This window comes from Molothrus ater, chromosome 32, assembly GCF_012460135.2.
Source record: "Molothrus ater isolate BHLD 08-10-18 breed brown headed cowbird chromosome 32, BPBGC_Mater_1.1, whole genome shotgun sequence".
NCBI classification, from domain to species: Eukaryota; Metazoa; Chordata; class Aves; order Passeriformes; family Icteridae; genus Molothrus; species Molothrus ater.
Genome location: NC_071659.1, coordinates 1,468,698 through 1,485,514, shown reverse-complemented (window position 1 = coordinate 1,485,514; position 16,817 = coordinate 1,468,698). Strand labels below are relative to the sequence as shown.

Genomic DNA, 16,817 nt, shown 5'->3' with positions numbered 1-16,817 from the left:
ACCCTCAATCCCATCCCAGGGACACTTCCCATGATTCCAGCATGATCCAAACCCCATCCAACTTTTCCTTGGACACTGCTGGGGATCCAGGGATTGTCTGGGAATTCCAGCTCAGCCCTAAAAAAGCCACTCCTGGAATGTGGGGACAGGAGCCACCTCCAGGTGTGACCCTCCCAGTGCCATTCCCAGCTCCAGGGTCTGATCCCAAAATCCATCCCTAAAAAAGCCACACCTGAAGTGGGGACATGTGATCCTCCCAGTGCACCCAGTGTCATTCCCAGCTCCAGGGTCTGATCCCAAAATCCATCCCTAAAAAAAGCCACTCCTGGAATGTGGGGACAGGAGCCACCTCCAGGTGTGGCCCTCCCAGTGCCATTCCCAGCGTCATTCCCACCTCCAGGATCTGATCCATGGCCACCAGGGCCACCAGGAAGGGGGTGCTGCCCAGAGCTGGGATCCCGGGAAGGGCCTGAATCCTGGGAATCTCAAAGGAGCCGCCAGTGCCAGGCACGGCCGGGCTGTCCCCGGAGCCACTCAAGGGCTCTTTGTCCCCAGCTTGGCCGCTGGGATTTGACCCTTTCCCGGCCTTTGTCCCTCTGGAATGCGCTCCAGTTCCCACGGGAATCCCAAATTCCGCCCGCTTGGAAGGTGGTGGGGAAAGGATTGGAAATTTGGGAATTTCAGCGGGGTGTCCTTGCCATGGAATCATTGGGTCGTGGAAGGGTTTGGGTGGGAATGGTCCTTAAATCCCACCCCAAGGATGCCTTCCCCTATTCCAGATTTCTCCAATCCCCACCCAACCTGGAATCAAACATTCCAGAGCCAGAATGTCCAAAAAAAGACCCCAAAAAAACCCGAGGTGGATTTGGGGAAGAAAATCTGGAATACCCAATTCACCCCCAAAATTCCAATGGGACCATCCCATCCTTCCTGATATCCTGCCCCCCACAAACCCACCCTAAATCCCTTTTCCAGAGCGATCCGTGTTCCCAAAACATGACAGAGAAATCCAGATCCTAAAAATACCGGGATGATTCCCAGAGGTGCCGGGGATGTGACCGGTGGAAAAGAGGCCGGGATGAGGCGGATTTGGGGAATGAGAGCCGGAATAACCAATTCCTCCCCAAATTCCAACGGGGCCATCCCGTCCTTCCCGATATCCTGCTCCCCACAAACCCACCCTAAATCCCTTTTCCAGAGCAATCCACGTTCCCAAACTGTGACGGAGAAACCCAGAACCTAAAAATACCGGGATGATTCCCAGAGGTGCCGGGCACGTGACCGTCGGAATATAGGCCGGGATGAGGCGGATTTGGGGAAGGAGAGATGGAATTTGGGAAGGACTCGGCGCTCCGGAGGTGCCCTCGTTCCACACGGATTCCCCGGAGACTCCGCTCGCCCCAAAATAGTTTTGGGATCTGGGGCTCGGCCTCTCCGTGTTCCCGTGGCCCGGATTGGGGATGGAGGACGAGTCCTGGCGGGAATTTGGGGCTGGGAATGATGGGACGGGGTGGGTTCGGGATTGGGACATGTCCTGGGAATGGGAGGGTGGAGGGGACGGCCCAATGTCCTACAGGACAGGACAGGACACCCCGTTGTCCCCAAATCCTGGAGATGTCACCCCATTGTCCCTCAGGATGGACAGGACACCCCGTTGTCCCCAAATCCTGGAGATGTCACCCCATTGTCCCCCCAAATCGATATCACCCCATTGTCCCCCCCATATCGATGTCACCACTTTGTCCCCCACCCTGGAAATGTCACCCCATTGTCCCCCCCCATATCGATGTCACCCCATTTCCCCCACCCATATCGATGTCACCCCACTGTCCCCCCCAAAATCGATATCACCTCATTGTCCCCCCTTATCGATGTCACCCCACTGTCCCCCACATTGATGTCACCCCATTGTCCCCCCATATCGATGTCACCCCATTGTCCCCCTCCCATATCGATGTCACCCCACTGTCCCCCACCCTGGAAATGTCACCCCATTATTCCCCCAAATCGATATCACCCCATTGTCCCCCCATATCGATGTCACCCCATTGTCCCCCTCCCATATCGATGTCACCCCACTGTCCCCCACCCTGGAAATGTCACCCCATTATTCCCCCAAATCGATATCACCCCATTGTCCCCCCATATCGATGTCACCCCATTGTCCCTCCCCCCCACACTGATGTCACCCCACTGTCCCCCCATATCGATGTCACCCCATTGCCCCCCCAAATCGATATCACCCCATTGTCCCCCCCATATCGATGTCACCCAATTGTCCCTCCCCCACATTGATGTCACCTCATTGTCCCCCCATATCGATGTCACCCCATTCTCCCCCACCCTGGAGTTGTCACCCCATTGTCCCCCCATATCGATGTCACCCCACTGTCTCTCCCCCCACACTGATGTCACCCCATTGTCCCCCCATATCGATGTCACCTGACTGTCCCCCTATATCAGTGTCACCCCATTGTCGCCCCCCCCCCCCCATATCGGTGTCACTCCTCTGCCCCCCAGATTCGGGGGACACCCCAATGTCCCCACCATGTGACAAAAGGGACCAGGGACACTCGCCCCCCTCGCGACGCCCCGAACCCCTCCGTGTCCCTTTGTCACTTTGTCCCCCCCAATCTCCTCCCTGCTCCGCATCCCTCCTTCCCATCCAACCCCCAAAATCCCCATTTTTCACCCCAAACCCCCCCCTTTTTTTTTTTTTTAATCCCTTAATTTTTCCACCCATCCCTTTTTTTTTCCCCCCGTCTTTTTTTTTTTCCCCTTTCCCTGCTCCAACCCCCAAAATAGCTGCGGGCTGTGACGTCACCGGGCGGGGCCCTCATTCGCACGGGGCTCTCGACCAATCAGAGGGCCGGGCGATGATGTCATGGGGGGCGCTGGGGACCCCCCGCCCGGGATGTTCCAAAGCCGCGTTAAAGGAGCCGGGAGAGCGCCAGGAGCAGCGCGACCGCCGCCGTGGGGTGAGTCCGGCAGCCCCCGCTGGAATTTTATGGGGATTTTCTGGGGGGAATTTCGGCCGGTTCCGTTCAGGGCAGGAGGGTTCGGGTGGATTTGGGGGGGGGTCTGTATAGGGGGGGGGTTAAAGTGCGGCAGATTTTGGGGGGTGGGGGGGCGTAAAGGATGTGGGGAGAGGAGCAGCGCGACCACCGCCGTGGGGCGAGTCCGGCAGACCCCGCTGGAATTTTATGGGAATTTTTTGGGAATTTTTTGGGGGAATTTTTTTGAGAATTTTTTTGGGGCCATTTTTTGGGGGGGATTATTTTGTGAAATTTTTTTTTTGGAGGGGGGGGATTTTTTTGGCATTTTTTTTGAGAATTTTTTGGGGGGCATTTTTTTGGGGGTCTATTTTGGGGGAATTTTTGGGGGGAATTTTTAATTTTAGCCGGTTCCGTTCAGGGCAGGAGGGGTGGAGGGGGCGGGTGTTCGGGAGTTTTGCTCTGGGGGTCCCCATTTTGTCCCCCCTGGTGTCCCCATCCCTTTTGGGGTGCTGGTCCCGCTCTTCCCGGGGCGTTTTCCATCTGTCTGGAATTCCTTATCCCCTTCCTTTTGGAGATTTCCCCCTCCCCGCTCCCCACCCCATCCTCATCCTCATCCCCATCCTCATCCTCGGCTGCCGCCCCCCAATTTGGGTTTGGGGGGGGATCAGCGTCCTCGGGGTCTCCGCACCCCCAGAATTCCCGAGGGATTCTGCACCCCCGGCATTCCCAGAATTCCCAGAATTTTCCGGGGATCCGCAGAATCCCCCCCACCCCCAGAATCCTTTAGGGGACCCCCCCCCCCCCAAAATCCCGGGATCCTCGGCCACCCCCATTTCTGAGGGGGGGGACCCCCATTCCAGCATCCCTGGGCGACCCGAGCCCCCTCACAATCCCGGGATTCTGCACCCTCAAAACCCTCGGGGGACCCAAATCCCCCTAAAATCCAGGGATTCTGCACCCCCCACCATATTCGGGGGGACCAAACCTCCCCTAAAATCCCGGAATTCTGCAACCTCAAAATCCTCGGGGAACCAAACCCCGCCCCAAATCCTGGAATTCTGCAAAATCTTTGGGGGACCAGAATCCCCCCGGAATCGCGGGATTCTGCACCCTCAAAATCCTTGGGGGGACCAAAATCCCGGGATTCTGCACCCTCAAAATCCTTGGGGGGACCAAAATCCCGGGATTCTGCACCCTCAAAATCCTTGGGGCACCCGAACCCCCATAAAATCCTGGGATTTCACCCCCCCCCCCCAGCATCCTCGGGGGACCAAATCCCCCCGAAATCCTGGGATTCTGCACCCTCAAAATCCTCACAGGACCGGAATCCCCATAAAATCCCGGGATTTTGCCCCCCCCTCAGCATCCTCGAGGTCCAAAACCCCCCAAAATCACGAATTTTGCACCCTCAAAATCCTCGGGGCACCCGAACCCCCCCAAAATCCCGGGATTTCGCCCCCCCCCCCGCCCCCAGCATCCTCGGAGTCCCAAATTCCCGGGGCGGACCCCGCTCCCTCCGCATTCCTGGGATCCCCACCCTGCCCCAGATTTTTGGGAGCCCCTCGCCCTGTTGTCCTGGGAGGATCCTCTTCAGCATTCCCGGGATTCTGCACCCCCTCGGGGGCTGCGCCGGCCCCACCCAGAGCCCCCCCCCCACCAAAAAATGTGGAATTCCTGCCGGTGGAAGCGGCCGCTGGAATTTTTATTCCAGGGAAATGGAAAAAAAAGGGATGAGGGGTGGGGGGGGAGAGGGAAAAGGAGCCGCCATCCCATTTTTCCCCCCTCTGGAGCTTCCCAGTTTTCCAGGCAGGGAATGGGGACCCCCCCCCCCTACCCTCCACAAATCCCTTCCCATTCCTTCATCCATGGGTGGATGCTTTTTCCAGGGAAAAAGATGGGAGATGGGAGATGATGGGAGATGGGAGATGATGGGAGATGGGAGGGTCCTTCCCATGGGATTCAGGGTGGGAAAAGGGATGAAGGCAGCTCTGCGGAGGGTGAATCCCGCGGGATCCCTCGCCCTGCCACGTGCGGCTGGCTGGGAATGGGATCCCGCGGTTTGGGAATGGGATGGTGTGGTTGGGAATGGGATGGTGTGGCTGGGAATGGGATTTGGTGGTTGGGAATGGGATGGTGTGGTTGGGAATGGGATGGTGTGGCTGGGATTTTGGGATTGTGTGGTTTGGAATGGGATTTGGTGGTTGGGAATGGGATGGTGTGGTTTGGAATGGGATTGTGTGGTTGGGAATGGGATTTTGTGGCTGGGAATGGGATCACGAGGTTGGGAATGGGATGGTGCGGCTGGGAATGGGATCACGCGGCCAGGAATAGGACAGCATGGTTTGGAATGGGATCATGTGGTTGGGAATGGGATTGTGTGGCCAGGAATGGGATTGCATGGGTGGGAATGGGATTGTGTGGCTGGGATTTTGGGATTGCGTGTTTCGGAATGGGGTTGCATGGTTCAGAATGGGATCACCTGGCTGGGAATGGGATCACGCAGTCGGGAATGGGATGGCGTGGTTTGGAACGGGATTGTGTGGTCAGGAACGGGATGGTGTGGCTGGGAACGGGATCACGGGGTTGGGAATGGGATGGTGTGGCTGGGAATGGGATCACGGGGTTGGGAATGGGATCGTGTGGCTGGGAATGGGATCGTGTGGCCAGGAATAGGACGGCGTGGTTTGGAATGGGATCACCTGGCTGGGAATGGGAAGGTGTTGTTGAGAATGGGATTTTGTGCCTGGGAATGGGATCACATGGTCGGGAATGGGGTTGTATGGTTGGGAATAGGATGGCATGGTCAGGAATGGGATCACCTGGCTGGGAATGGGATTGTGTGGTTGGGAATGGGATCCTGTGGTTGGGAATGGGATCCCATGCTTGGGAACGGGATCATGTAGTTTGGAATAGGATGGTGAGGTTGGGAATGGGATGGCGGGGCTGGGAATGGGATTGCATGTTTGGGATTTTGGGATTGTGTGGTTGGGAATGGGATCACTTCGCTGGGAATGGGATAGCGTGGTCGGGAATGGGATCAAGTGGTCAGGAATGGGATCACCTGGTTGGGAATGGGATTGTGTGGCTGGGAATGAGATCGTGTGGCCAGGAATAGGATGGCATGGTTTGGAATGGGATCACGTGTTCGGGAATGGGATTGTGTGGTCGGGAATGGGATTGTGCAGCCAGGAATAGGATGGCGTGGTTTGGAATGGGATCGCCTGGCTGGGAATGGGATCACACGTTCAGGAATGGGATCACACGTTCAGGAATGGGATCACCTGTCTGGGAATGGGATCACACGTTCAGGAATGGGATCACCTGTCTGGGAATGGGATCGCTCGTTCAGGAATGGGATCGCCTGGTCAGGATCGGGATCATCCCATCCACACGGGGATTTTGGGGTGACGGCAGCAGATCCCCTGCCACAGCCCACTCCCACTGGGAACGGGGCAGGGAAGGAATTCCCTCCTCCAAACCCCTGGAAAATCGTCTCCAACCCAGGCAGGAACGGGGCTGGGCCACTCCCCTCCCATCCCGCCGTATCCATAGGGATGGATCCCGTTTCCCACCCGTTCCGGCCCTGGTGGGCGATCCCCACGTTTCATCCCGTGGGAACGCCACGTGAGGGCTGGGGAGCGGGCACGGAATGCCGGCGGATCCCAGGGAAAAGCCGGATTTGGGGTGGGAATGCCAGAGCCAGGGAATGGCTTCCAGCTGGGTTATCCGTGGATAACCAGAACCCAGGAATCCATCCCCACCCAAGCCCTGTCAGGAGAAGTGGATCCCAGCTGGATATTTCCCAGATTTTCTCCCTGTTCCCACCTCCTCCCAGCAGCCTCTGGAAGCTGCAGCCAGGTTATTTTTGGGATTCCCAGCAGGATTTGGGAAGGAGGGCTGGGAATTTATCGGGATGGGTGGGGCATGGCGCAGCCCTGGAATGCTCATTCCCTCGGGAGCTGCGGGGATTTTTGGATCCCGGTTTCGCAGGAGGGATTTGGGGATCAAAATCTGGGAATAATCCCCAAATCCCACCTCGTTCCGTGCTTTGGAAGGGCGATTCCACATTTCCACACCCAAAAACCCCAGGAATGGGGGACAGCCTGGATTATCCTGGTTTTCAGCATTCCCAATTCCCATTCCAAGCCCTGGGGGTGGGTGGGGGTCCTGGAGATCCCGGGGATGATCCCAGGGGGATGCAGGAGAGGATCCTGGAGCAATGGGAAGGGGGGAGCTGAGGGCTGGGAATGTTGGGACACGAGTGGCGGGAATTGGAGGGGGAATTTGGGAGGGGTCCAGGTGTGTCCAGGCGTGTCCAGGCGTGCCCAGGTGTGTCCAGGTGTGTCCGTGTGTGGCTCCCGGCACGTGTCCTCACGTGTGTGGGTTGGGAAGGGCGGAGTGTGGCAGGAATATCCCACGGGATGTGTCCGTCATCCCGGTGTGTGCCCATCCCATCCCATCCCGTCCCGTCACGCCGGTGTGTTCCTGTCCCATTATCCCATCCCACCCCTTCCCATCATCCCATCCCAACTCATCCCATCCCAAATCATCCCATCCCATTATCCCATCCCACACAATCCCATCACTCAAGTGTGTTCCTGTCCCATTATCCCATCCCAGCCCGTTATCCCATCCCATCCCGTTATCCCATCCCATTCCAAATCATCCCATCCCATCCATTATCCCATTGCATTCCTATCCCATTATCCTACCCCATCCTCATCCCATTATCCCATCCCAGTATCCCAGTGCATTCCCATCCCAAATAATCTCATCTCACCCCATTATCCCATCCCATCCCATCCCCTTATCCCATTATCCCATCCCATCGCATCCCGTTATCCCATCCCATCCCCTTATCCCATCCCATCCCGTTATCCCATCCCACACAATCCCATTACTCCAGTGTGTTCCTGTCCCATTATCCCATCCCATCCAAATCCCAAATCGTCCCATCTCTTCCCATTATCCCATCCCATCCTATCCCATCCCATCATCCCTATATCCCTATATCCCATTATCCCTATATCCCATTATCCCTATATCCCACTATCCCTATATCCCATAATTCCATCCCTCCATCCCACCATCCCATTCCCAGGACCTCACCACTGACCCAATCCCTTCCTTCCCTCCGCAGGCCCAGGATCGCTTTTCCTGCAGAATTCCAAGGATTTCCTCGCCATGACTCTGGCCGGTACGCCACCCCAAAACCCCCCCACCCCTCACCCCCATCCTCGGCTCCCCAAACCCATCCCAAGGTGTCATCCCAACCCTGGAATGCTCCCCAAACCCATCCCAAGGTGTCATCCCGACCCTGGAATGCTCCCCAAACCCATCCCAAGGTGTCATCCCGACCCTGGAATGCTCCCCAATCCCATCCCAGTGGTGACAAACTGGGATCAACAGCCCGGGACAATCCCGGGCCATTCCCGAGTTTTCCCTTTGCACGTCTGGGATCCTCAGCTCATCCTGCTTGGAATGTTTGGGGCTGGCCGCCATCCCCATCCCAATCCTTTCCATGGGATGTGGAAATTCCCAACCCCTCTGATCCCAATCCCATCCCTTCCCTGGAATGTGGAATTTCCTCCATTTCTCTGATCCCGATCCCATCCCTTTCCTGGAATGTGGAATTTCCTCCATTTCTCTGATTCCGATTCCATCCCTTCCCTGGAATGTGGAATTCCCCAATCCCTCTGATCCTGATCCCTTTCCTGGCACATGGAATTCCCTCTTCCCCCTAATCCCAATCCCATCCCTTTACCTGGAATGTGGAATTCCCCCCATCCCTCTGACCCCAATCCCACCCCTCTCCCTGGCACATGGAAATCCCTCCATCCCTTTTCCCCCCATCCCAACCATTTCCCTGGCATGTGGAGCCTCCCTCATCCCTCTGATCCCGATCCCAAACCTTCCCCAGCACCTGGAGCCTCTCCATTCCTTTGACCCCAGTCCCAGCCCTTGCCTGGCATGGAGTGACCCCCTCAGTCCCTCTGACCCCAATCCCAAACTTTTCCTGGCACATGGAGCACCCCCATCCCTCTGATCCCAATCCCAAACTTTTCCTGGCACATGGAACCTCCCTCTGATCCCAATCCCAAACTTTTCCTGGCACATGGAACACCCCTCTGATCCCAATCCCATCCCTCTCCCTGACCCTTGGAAATCCCTCCATCCCTTTTCCCCCATCCCAACCCTTTCCCTGGCACGTGGAGCCTCCCTCATCCCACTGATCCCAATCCCAAACTTTTCCTAATACATGGCAGCCCCCTCATTCCACTGACCCCTATCCCAAAACTTCCCTGACCCTTGGAATTCCCTCCATCCCATTTTCCTTCCATCCCAACCCTTTCCCCGGCTCTTCCACCCCTCTGATACCTCTTGGAATCCCCTCAATCCCATTTTTCCCCCTATCCCAACCCTTCCCTGGCCCTTCCATCCCTCTGATCCCACTTGGAATTCTGATCCCGACGCCGTCGTCTCTTCCCAGCCTACAAGGAGAAGATGAAGGAGCTGCCCCTCGTCTCCCTCTTCTGCTCCTGTTTCCTCTCGGATCCCCTCAACAAGCCGACCTACGCCTACGAAGGTGGGACCCCCCTTCCCAACCCCCGGAATTCCGGGATTTCTGGGGGGGATCCAGCCCCTCCCCGGCACGAGCAGGGTCACCCTGGGGCACAGAAGCTCTGGAGTTTTCTGGGAATTCAGCACAAGGCTGGGTTGGGATCTGGAGGGGCTTGGGCAGCTCCCGCAGATCTCCCGAATATTCCCAACCTGACCTCATGGATGGGTTGGGATCCAGCAGGGCTCAGTTCCTTCATCCCAGAATGTAAGATCCATATTTTTCAGCTCTGGGTGATTCATCCCAATCCATGTCCAGAGCCTTGGGGGGCTCCTCCAGGTTATCCAGGGGGATCCACACTGGAAAAGGGATCATGGTCCCATTCCCACTAACCGAAGCAGGGAGAGATGGAGATTCAGGAATATTCCCAACCCTCAGCTCTCCCAAATATTCCCAACCTGACCTCATGGATGGGTTGGGATCCAGGGAGGCTCTGGGATTATCCCATCATCCCATATCCGTATTTTTCAGCTCCAGGTGATTTATCCCAATCCATGTCCAGAGGCCATGGAAGAGCCTTGGGGGGCTCCTCCAGGTTATCCAGGGGGATCCACACTGGAAAAGGGATCATGGTCCCATTCCCACTAACCGAAGCAGGGAGAGATGGAGATTCAGGAATATTCCCAACCCTCAGCTCTCCCAAATATTCCCAACCTGACCTCATGGATGGGTTGGGATCCAGGGAGGCTCTGGGATTATCCCATCATCCCATATCCGTATTTTTCAGCTCCAGGTGATTTATCCCAATCCATGTCCAGAGGCCATGGAAGAGCCTTGGGGGGCTCCTCCAGGTTATCCAGGAGGATCCGCACTGGAAAAGGGACCATGATCCCATTCCCACTTCCCAAAGCAGGGAGAGTTGGAGAGACAGGAACATTCCCAACCCCTCAGCTCTCCCAAATATTCCCACCTCAGCCCCATCCATGGGAATCCCAGATATTTTACCCCCACTTCCCACATCCCTGAACCCCAGGGATGCTTTTTGGGCTAAACCTTGGTGAAACTCATGGATACCAGGGATGGCAGAATCGGCTTCCCGCAGGTGCCGAAATCTCGGCAATGGGAATTCCCGTGGCTCATCCCACGCCCCCTTTTCCCCCCCAACCCAGACACGGTGGATCTGACCTGGTGCGTCATCTCCGACATGGAAGTGATCGAGCTCAACAAGCGCACCTCGGGCCAGTCCTTCGAGGTCATCCTGAAGCCCCCGTCCTTCGACGGAATTCCGGAATTCAACGCCTCCCTGCCCCGGCGCCGCGACCCCTCCCTGGAGGAGATCCAGAAGAAGCTGGAAGCGGCGGAGGAGAGGAGGAAGGTGGGTGAATTCCCCCACCCTGGTTTTTTTGGGTTCCCCCGTTTTTTGGGAAGAGGTGACTTTATCCCGGGAATGCCGCCCCCCCTCCAGTACCAGGAGGCGGAGCTGCTGAAGCACCTGGCGGAAAAGCGGGAACACGAGCGGGAAGTGATCCAGAAGGCCATCGAGGAGAACAACAACTTCATCAAGATGGCCAAGGAGAAGCTGGCGCAGAAGATGGAATCCAACAAGGAGAACCGCGAGGCCCACCTGGCGGCCATGCTGGAGCGCCTCCAGGAGAAGGTGGGCGCCGGGAAAAGGGGTCGGGATGAGTCGGGATATTCGGGATAATGGTGGCTCCTGGGGGGTCCCGCTTCCCTTCCCACCCAAGCTCAGCGATCCACTGGGATTGGGGAGGGTCCTGCCTGGGTGGATCTGTAGGCTTGGGAGAGGTCGGAGAGTTGGGATCTGGGTCTTGTCCATGGATAAGCAAAGCCCTTCCTTTTCCCGTGTCCCACCGAGGCGGGACTCAGAATCCCAGGAATTGTAGAATCCTGGGATGGTTGGGTTGGAAGGGACCTTTAGGATCATCCGGTTCTACCCCCGGCGCCTTCCACTATCCCAAGTTTCTCCAAGCCCCGTCCAACCTGTCCTTGGACCATCCCGGGTTTCTCCAACCTCTCCTTGGACTATCCCAGGTTGCTCCAAGCCCCATCCAACCTCTCCTTGGACTATCCCAGGTTGCTCCAACCTTTCCTTGGACTATCCCAGGTTGCTCCAAGCCCCATCCAACCCTTCCTTGGACACTTACAGAGATCCAGGGGCAGCCCCAATTTCCAGGATTTCCCGAATTTCTCTGGAAATTCCATCCCAGCCCCATCCCCGCCGCTCCCCTCGCACTTTTCCCACCTCCGGGCTGGCGGATCTCCCCCCGTGTCCCATCCCACGGATCCGGCAGCTCCCCAGCTCCGTGCTGGGAGCCATTCCCACCCTTCCAGCCCTCTTCTCTCTCCCGAATCAGGTCTGTTCCCAACCTCCGCACGGAAAATCCCACCCTCACCACCTCCAGCTCCCTCCAAAACATCCGGAGCCCGCCCAGGGCCCTTCTCCGAACGCCTCCGTTGGGGCAGAGGCGGAGAGCGCCAGATAATGCCGGAAAATCCCAGCCAATCCCAGCTCCATGGGGCTTCCCGGGACGGTTGACGTCTCCCTCGTAGCCAGAGGGCGAGGACAAAGTGTCCCCAAGTGCCACCAGCAGCCCTTAAAGTGACCCCAGGGGAGGAGAGGACGCTTGGGATGAACCTCGTGCCTTCAACCCCTCCGGAGCCGCTGTCCGTGGGGATCCCGGAATCCTGGAACCCGGCTAACGCGTGTTCCCCTCCTCCTCCTCCTCCTCCTTCCTCCTCCTCCTCCTCTTCCTCCTCCTCCCCCTCCTCCTTCCCGATCCCACAGGACAAACACGCGGAAGAAGTGAGGAAAAACAAGGAGCTCAAGGAAGAAGCCTCCAGGTAAAGAGGCTCTGCTCGGACTGACAGCTCCGGGGAGGTGCCGGAGGCTTCCAGGCAGCTCCAAGGTCGGAATGGTGTGGGAATGGTGGACGTTCCTCTGCTTTCTTTGTTCGTGGATGTGACGAGTTGAGGGGGTGAAGCCATCGGAGTCGTCGTCGTCGTCGTTCCGGGGGAGGGTGGGGAGGGAAAGGGATGAGGGCGGGAATTTCGGGATGCCCACCCCAGCGTGGGTCCCGCCCCGTCAGCCAGGTCCGGAGGGGACATGAGGAGGTGATGCCCGGGGCAAATCCCGGGAATGCGGAGCGGGTGGGGCGGGAATTGTGGGAAATGTGCGTCGTGTGTGACTTTAATTTGGTGCTGGGCAGGCGGGGCGGGCGGGAATCCCTCCGGAGTCTTCTCCGTCCAATCCCATCCCATCCCATCCCATCCCATCCCATCCCATCCCATCCCATCCGTGGGCTGCGGCATCTCTTGGTGTCCCTCCCTTGCTCCCGCCCGGATTTGGGATCTCTTCCTGGATTTTTTTGCCCTTCCAGCACCGTTTCGGGAAGGGGGAGAAGTTTTTTTTTTACCCACCGCCACCGTTGGAAGTGGTCAGGGAGTGAAATTCCCTTGCTCCAAAGGTTTTTTCCCAGCTGTTGGAGACGCCCATGATCCTTCCCAAGGGGTGACATTGGAAAGCCCCGTGAATTCCCAAAGAAGCTTTTTTAGTAAGAACCTCCCAAAAAATGGGAATTCGCAACCCCACTGGGAATTCTTGGGTGAAACCCCCCCCTTTTCCAGCTGGAAAACCATCGGCTCCCGGGGATGGAGCAGCAGGAGAAGCCAGGGCGGGGCTGTGGAGACCACGGTGGAAGGGAATGAGGGAAAATTCAGGGAAAAAGCTGGAGGTGGGACAGAGCCCTGCGGAGAGCAGGGAAAAATATCCATGGGAACCCTTTGGGGACACGCGGTGGCACCTCCTGGTGACACCTGGGAGGGTGGAAAACCTCCTCGGTATTCCAGGAGATGCTTTTTTTGGGAGCTGCCATGATTCCCGGGGGGATTCTCTGCCTCCAGGAAGCGCGGGGAGAAGGAAGAATTGGATTTTCCAGGGGACGGGGTGGGAATTCCCTGCACTCCCAGCCGCTGGAAGCGCTTCCCAGTGCTGCAGCTCCCCCCAAAATTCCAGCCCGGGTGTGAACGAAGGGTTTGGGTCTCCGCCGTGTCCGGGTGAGACATTCCGAGCTCCGACCCGGAGCCCCGGGGAGAACCCTGGGGAAAAGGGGGAAAAACGGGATCGGGGACGGATTGTGGCACGAGCTGTCCTTTTTTTTGTACACTACGGATGTAAATAAAACTGCCTTGGCCTTTCCTTTGGTTTCCATGATCCCTGCGGTGCTTCCCGTGTGGTTTTTTTTTTTTTCGGGATTGGGGCATCCCACTGTTGGGAAAAGGAGGGAATTAGGGTGGGAGGCTGGGCTGTTCCCCCTCCCTCCCCATTCCCCAAAATTTGGGAGTTCCAAACTCATCCCATGAAATTTTCCCGTCCCAGACCTGGAGCTGGGAGTCAGATCCCAATTCCATCCGTGTGCTGGGAGGGGAGGAAACTGGGAAAGAGCTGGATATGAGGTGGGAACATCCATCCGTGGAATATCCATGGAATAGGCAAAAAAAAAAAAAAAATCCGTTCCTCAGGGTCAGGAGGAAATCCTGGGAATTCCTGCTCCAGCTCCACGGAGGAAGCAATGGGAATGTTCCCCTTCCGTCTTTTTTCCACCAGAAAATGGGAACAAAATTCAGGAGCAGCATTCCAGAGGGTCCAAAGTGTCCAATCCTCTCTGATCCGGGATAAGGAGATCCCAGGATCCTCCCTGATCCTGGGAATCTTTGAGGATGGGTGATTCCCATGGGTGTGGGATCAGACAAATCCAGGGAAAGGGCGTTGGGCTTCCCTGTGGGTGCAGCTGGGATTCCCGTGGTGTCCAGGTGGGGCAGGAAAAGAGGACATGGATCCATCCACACTTCCTGAAAAACCCGGGATGGTGGGAGGTGTCCCTGTCCATGGAATGGGGTGGGCTTTGAGGTCCCCTCCCACCCAAACCACTCCAGGATTCCAGGATGATCGCATTCCACGGCCTGGGGAATCCGGAGGAACGAGGATTTGGGGAATTCTTTTTCTCCCATTGATGCCTTCCATTATCCCAGGGTGATCCCACCTTTCCTTGGACGCTGCCAGGGATTCTCTGGGAATTGCAGCCCAGCCAGGAATCCCTTCCCAAGATCCCACCATCCCAAGCTCCCCTTTCCCACTGGAAGCCATTCCCTGGCTCCTGCCCCTCCAGCCCTTGCCCCAGTCCCAGCTCTCCTGGAGCCCCTTTGGGATGGGGAAGCGGCTCCAAGGATTCCCTGGATCCTCCCCTGATCCAGCTGCACATTCCCAGCTGCTCTCCCAGCCTGCCATTGGATCCAGCCCCATCCCGACTCCTCCTTGAGAAGGAATTTCGGGATCCAGGGGTTTCACTGGGAATTCGGGATTCCAGGAAGGGTCTCCCTTCCCTTTTCCATCCCTGAATTCCATAAAAATCCCTCGGGATGGATCCTGAGTGTCCCTGATCCCAGAATCCCGGAATGGTTTGGGATGGGATCCATGGACCTTCAATCCCATCCCAGGGACACTTCCCACCATCCCAGGGTGCTCCAAATCCACCCTGGGACGCTGCCAGGGATCCAGGGATTCTCTGGGAATTGCAGCCCAGCCAGGAATCCCTTCCCAAGATCCCACCATCCCAAGCTCCCCTTTCCCACTGGAAGCCATTCCCTGGCTCCCTCCAGCCCTTGCCCCAATCCCAGCTCTCTTGGAACCCCTCTGGAAAAGGCTCCAAGGATTCCCTGGATCCTCCTGGAATCCAAGACTTGGATAAAAGGGAGGAATTTGCACCTGGGATAAAAGCAGTAATGGGATCATTAATTAATTAATTAAGCTTCTGCTTATTAAGTGATTCATTAATCCCTTAGCAGGGTATTATCCAGGAAGGATCATGGAATTTTGGCTGGTGATCCAATGGGAATGTTCAGATCCAAAACACATCCAGGAGAATCTTGGGAAACAAGAAAAAAACATTGGTTCATTCTCTGGGAATTATTTATTTGTGGGATGCTTGGAAGGCAACTTTTCCATGGATTTATCCATAAAAAACGACATTCCAGGGAAAACAGAGTCCGGAATGTCAGAAGGAATCCACCAGGAGAGCACCAAGAGGGAAGGGAATGGTTGGAAGGGATAAATCCATTTTTCCCTCCTCAGAAAACATGGAATAGGAAAAAAGGTAATTTAATTAAATATTAATTGAGTTCAATATTAATTAAATTAAATTAAATTAAATTAAATTAAATTAAATTAAATTAAATATTCATCACCAAGTTCATGAAGGGTGGAGCCGAGTCCCAGATTCCAAATCCAGATCCTGGGAAAAGGCAAAGCCAGGAAAAAAGGAGGGTTTCCGGCTGAAACTACCCATGGAAAATTAAAATTAACTATCCAAATTAATTATTCAAATCAATTATTCAAATTAGCCAAATCAATTCTAATTATCCAGATTAAGGCAGTGGAAAAAAATGGGGTTTAAATCCTGTCTGATCATTCCTGATCCCCTTTTAGGATGGACGGGAAATCCATCCGGAATTCTTTGCCAGAGGAAGGGCTGGGAGGTGAAAATGGAAGGGGAAATGGAAAAACTTCCCAGTTTTTTGGGGGTTTTTTTTGCGCTTTGGAATCCTTGCATTTGGAACATTTTTATTCCCAAGGGTGTGGAACACAATCCTTCCTCGTTTTCCTGTGATTCCATCTCTGGGAATGAACCTTGGATCTCCCAGTTTCCCTCGGAGCCGATTCCCTGCATCCCCGCGGCTGTGGATCTTCGGGATCTTCGGAAACGGGATGCAAATCCTCAGGAATAAAATCTGCTCCATCAAATCCCACGGGGAAAACCCCCCCAGGAGCGCTTCCGTTGCTTCCCTCGGGAAATTCCCATTGGGTTGGCGGGCATGGAACTCCACGCGGATCAGCCTGGAGCTGATTCCCAGCACCCGAAATCCTGGATTTAGTCTTGGGAATGCCCTTCCCGGGAATCACCCCCACATTCCCAGGAGATCTCCCAGACTGGAGCACTCGGATCGATTCCCCATTGGATCCATTCCCTTCCCAGGAATCACCTCCACATTCCCGGGAGATTTGGGTCCTGCTTGGATCCACATTCCCAGGACACGTCCCATGTTGGATCAATTCCCCATTGGATCCCAACTGGATCCAGAATCACCTCCAAATTCCCAGGAGATCTCCCACATTGGAGGTCTCGGATCGCTTCCGTGCTGGATCCCTGTTGGATCCATTCCCTTCCCAGGAATCACCTCCACATTCC

General features: G+C 56.1%; 1 protein-coding gene across 3 annotated transcripts; it reads left to right on the top strand.

The window, feature by feature from the left end:
- The first annotated feature begins 2,902 nt into the window (after positions 1-2,902).
- Positions 2,903-13,786, top strand: STMN4 (stathmin 4). 3 transcript variants are annotated; one of them, XM_036405228.2, is made up of 6 exons: positions 2,903-2,978; positions 8,137-8,193; positions 9,487-9,582; positions 10,725-10,930; positions 11,021-11,212; positions 11,931-13,786. In XM_036405228.2, exons 1-6 carry the CDS (start codon positions 2,915-2,917, stop codon positions 12,057-12,059), a joined length of 744 nt encoding a protein of 247 aa, XP_036261121.1. In that variant the 5' UTR covers positions 2,903-2,914; the 3' UTR covers positions 12,060-13,786. The 3 variants fall into 3 exon arrangements, 2 of the variants coding, with proteins under 2 accessions (XP_036261121.1, XP_036261120.1); XM_036405227.1 differs by lacking the exon at positions 2,903-2,978 and having other exon boundaries at positions 12,362-13,786; XR_008509005.1 differs by lacking the exons at positions 2,903-2,978; positions 10,725-10,930; positions 11,021-11,212; positions 11,931-13,786 and adding an exon at positions 4,055-6,854 and having other exon boundaries at positions 9,487-9,510.
- The last annotated feature ends 3,031 nt before the right edge of the window (positions 13,787-16,817 follow it).